The 4,085-nt window shown below is 35.4% G+C and overlaps 1 protein-coding gene across 1 annotated transcript in view; it reads right to left on the minus strand.

The window, feature by feature from the left end:
- The window catches only part of SCLT1 (sodium channel and clathrin linker 1), a 221,063-nt gene that overhangs the window by 157,966 nt on the left and 59,012 nt on the right, over window positions 1-4,085 (minus strand). The window contains exon 4 of the mRNA XM_017849118.1: window positions 3,178-3,250. Within this exon, the coding sequence (XP_017704607.1) occupies window positions 3,178-3,250 (73 nt within the window). The remainder of the gene's footprint in view (window positions 1-3,177; window positions 3,251-4,085) is intronic.

Genomic DNA, 4,085 nt, shown 5'->3' on the forward strand with positions numbered 1-4,085 from the left:
AGCTGTGGGTTTGTCATAAATAGCTCTTATGATTTTGAGGTACGTTCCATCAATACCGAATTTATTGAGCGTTTTTAGCATGAAGGGCTGTTGAATTTTGTCAAAAGCCTTTTCTGCATCTATTGAGATAATCATGTGGTTCTTGTCTTTGGTTCTGTTTATATGCTGGATTACGTTTACTGATTTGCGAATGTTGAACCAGCCTTGCATCCCAGGGATGAAGCCCACTTGATAAACTCATCTTTAAAAGTTGCAAAACTATCAGTGCATCTTAAAGAATGTTTATTACTCTTAAACAATTATGTAAGATATATACTCATTAGCTAATACTAAAGATGGATTGCAACACTCTCACTATAAATTCCTTACTGTAAAATATTTCAAAATATTTACATTTGGAAGGAAGTGAAATCCACACAGTATTTCTCACATCATCAAATTTTTCCCTTCTATTTATATTTTCTGGCAAAAAATCGTCCATATAGAGAATTGCAGTGCTACTTTTCCTGCTTTGGAGATACACTATTTTTTGACTAGGTCAATAAGTCATAAGAACTAGTACTTCTAATCAATCACATCTATCTGAGCAACCATTCTTAGCTGTCCACATTTTTTTTTCTTTAAAAGAAGGAGCAATTATTTTTATCATCAAAGACTCTTAGGCTTTCTAGCACAGTTTATTTCTCTCTTGTAATTAATTCAGTGATCACCCTCTGGCGGTAAAGAATGCAAAATGGAAAAACAAACATCTTAGTAAAATAGCCGATTAAAGAAATATATGAATCAGATTATAACAAATTTAAAAGAATTTAATTTCAAGATAATTAGCTATCCTATGTTATAACAACCAAAGTACATAATATGTTATTATAGGAATTTAGAAAGAGTAAATTCAGCAGAAACTTTAAATTCACTACTCCTGAAAACAAAAGGAAAATATCATCTGTGCAAAAGAGAGCTTTCCGTTGCTCTTTAATTGTCAGCTAGGAAGATTAAAAGACATTACTGTGCTTGTCCTAAATTTAAATGACTACAGGCTAAGAAATACACAGTAAAGACCAGGAAGACTTTATGATAAAAGACACTATAATTTTAATGAAATGCTTTTATTTGATATTTGGGTCTAGAGGACAACTTTGTACGTTTATGTATTTGAGAAATAACCTTGGAAATGAAAGCCTACATAATTTCAAATGCAGTGAAAGAACCTAATTTTATTTTTAGCAATTGGAAGCATTATGTGTTCTTTTAGTAAAGCTATATATCAATGCATTAATTGATAAGTAAGGGCTTATTAAGCTAGCTCTAATCATCTTGTTCCCATAAACCCTGGCATTTAATCATTTATTAAATATTTAAGGGCCTACTATGTGCTACACTTGAAAGTATACAGTAGGATCCCTTCATGTCCATGCATAGAAAGAAAAGGAAGTAAGGGAGAAAGTGCTTAGTGTCTGCCACACACACGGCCCTATTCTGAGGAAATCAGTCTCAGGGGCTGCTTTACTATATTTTATTTATTTATTTTTTTGAGACAGAGTCTCACTCTGTTGCCCAGGCTGGAGTGCGGTGGCACGATCTCGGCTCACTGCAGCCTCTGCCTCCCGGGTTCAAGTGATTTCTCCTGCCTTGGCCTCCTGAGCAGTTGGGATTACAGGTGTATGGCACCATACCTGGCTAATTTTTGTATTTTTAGTAGAGACGGAAATTCATTATGTTGGCCAGGCTGGTCTCAAACTCCTGACCTCAAGGGATCTCCGTACCTTGTCCTCCCAAAGTGCTGGGATTACAGACGGGAGCCACCACACTTGGCCAGGGTGTTTTAATATAAAGTCATTATACTCTCTTCTATTTGCATTAATGAAAGCCAACTCTGCCACCCTTGCTACAACTGTATTTATCCAGGAATTGGTATCTAAACCAAATACAATCATGAGTATATTCAAGCTCTAATAAAGAGAGGTCATTGCCTCCTGATAGGCTTAGCTTGAGACATATAAGTTCTATTTAAGAAATACTTCTATTACATGGTTATCGCAGTATCAGAAAGGTCAAAATTTTAGGGGAAAACGTTAAAAGACATTTTCAGATCAAAGAAACACATTATAAATATTAGGTATATTCTAAACATGTAGCTCATTGAAACTCAAATTGTACCCTAAACAATTTTGTGCTATTATTTCAGTTCTCCATAAGCCCTGGGACCCAAAATGATAATCCATTCTGCAAGTAATGGGAAATGCAGATAGAATGAGGTAAGGAGGAAGGTCTGAAAGGATGAGAGACAGTTTTAGGTTAAAAATAGAGAGATGTAAGCAAACAATAATGAGATTAAGAGATTCTTCTAAGCACCTAAGAAATATCTCATGCAAGACAGCAAGAGCAAGGAAACACTGAATTAAAATACAAAACTGAAGAGAATATTTATTTTCTTTGAGACAAGGTCCAGTTCTGTTGCCTAGGCTGGAGTGCAGCGGCTTGACCACAGCTCACTAAAGCCTCGACCTCCCAGGCTCAAGCAATTCTCTTACTTCAGCCTTCTGAGCAGCTAGGACCACAGGTGCACACCACCACACCCAGCTAACTTAATCCCAGCACTTTGGGAGGCCAAGGCGGGCGGATCACCAGGTCAGGAGATCAAGACCATTCTGGCCAACATGGTGAAACCCCATCTCTACTAAAAACACAAAAATTAGCTGGGCACAGTGGCTCATGCCTGTAATCCCAGCTACTCAGGAGGCTGAGGCAGGAGAAGAGCTTGAACCAGGGAGTTAGAGGTTGCAGTGAGCCAAGATCGCACCACTGCACTCCAGGCTGGCAACAGAGTGAGATTCCATCTCCAAAAAAAAAAAAAAAAAAAAGAAAAGAAAAAAAAAGAGATGAGTCTCACTATGTTACCCAGGTTGGTCTCAAGCTCCTAGGCACAATTGATCTTCCTGTCTCAGCCTCCCAAAGTGCTGGGATTATAGGCGTGAGTCACTGCACCCAGCTAGAAGAGAATCTTTAAACAAACATATACACATACATACATTCACACACATTTACAGAGGGCCACCAATTGGTTAGTTACAGCAAATATCTCTTTCTCATCAATGTCTTTTTAAAAAGAGGGAGTCTATTTTACTTTTTATTTTCATAATGAAATATCATAAAAGCCTCATAACTATGATTTCATACCTGATAGTATTTCAGCTGCCCATTTAGTTCTCCTAGATGTTTATCATACTCAGTTATAAGAGGAGCTAAAAAGCTAAAAAAAAAAGACAATAAAAATATAGCATATTCTGTTCCATCTAGTTTAATAAATATATAACAAGTGAAATAAATTATACATAAAAATTTTATGTTTAGTCTACTCATGCAATCAAAACTTTTCCCTTTTTTCCAAAACCAGGAGTTTTAAATATTTGCACAATTAATATTTTGGACTGAAAATTCTTTGTTGTGGAGTGGCTAATCTGTGCATTGAAGGATGTTTAACAGCATCCTTGGCCTCTACCCATTAGATGGCAGCAGCAGCCTCACTTTCCACAGTAGTGACAAGCAAAATGTTTCTAGACATTGCCAAATATCTCCTGGGGAAACAGGGGTAAAATCATTCCTGTCTGAGAACTAATTTTGTAGGCCCTGTAATACTTGCTTTTCTTGTCAATTCAAGAACAAAGCATTTAAGTTTAATAACAGCAGACCATGAAACAAACATTCCTGATACTAGAAGAATTACTTTAATAATAATTAAATATAACTAAGAAAATGATATTAGTCTGGTTAATACTTACCTTTGGTCAAACACTAGGGTTTCAAATGTGTCGTCTCCTTCTCCTTGGCAGACAGCTTTCTATAAGAGAATGTGCATCTTAAAATGTGTCCTCACATCATTCTAGCCAAAATTGATAGTGATTTAATATTAAATGCAATTAAATTTACATAAACTTAGAAAATCTATTTGTCATTCATAATGAGAGAAAAGAAAAAATAATAATAATCTCAATTTATATTGAAAAGCATTTGGTAAATTGAATACCCATGCATAATAAAAACCATTGGCAAATTAAAAAAAAAAAAAAAAAAAAAAAAAAAAAAAA

This window comes from Rhinopithecus bieti, unplaced genomic scaffold (genome assembly GCF_001698545.2).
Source record: "Rhinopithecus bieti isolate Rb0 unplaced genomic scaffold, ASM169854v2 scaffold_32092, whole genome shotgun sequence".
In the NCBI taxonomy this organism is placed as follows: domain Eukaryota; kingdom Metazoa; phylum Chordata; class Mammalia; order Primates; family Cercopithecidae; genus Rhinopithecus; species Rhinopithecus bieti.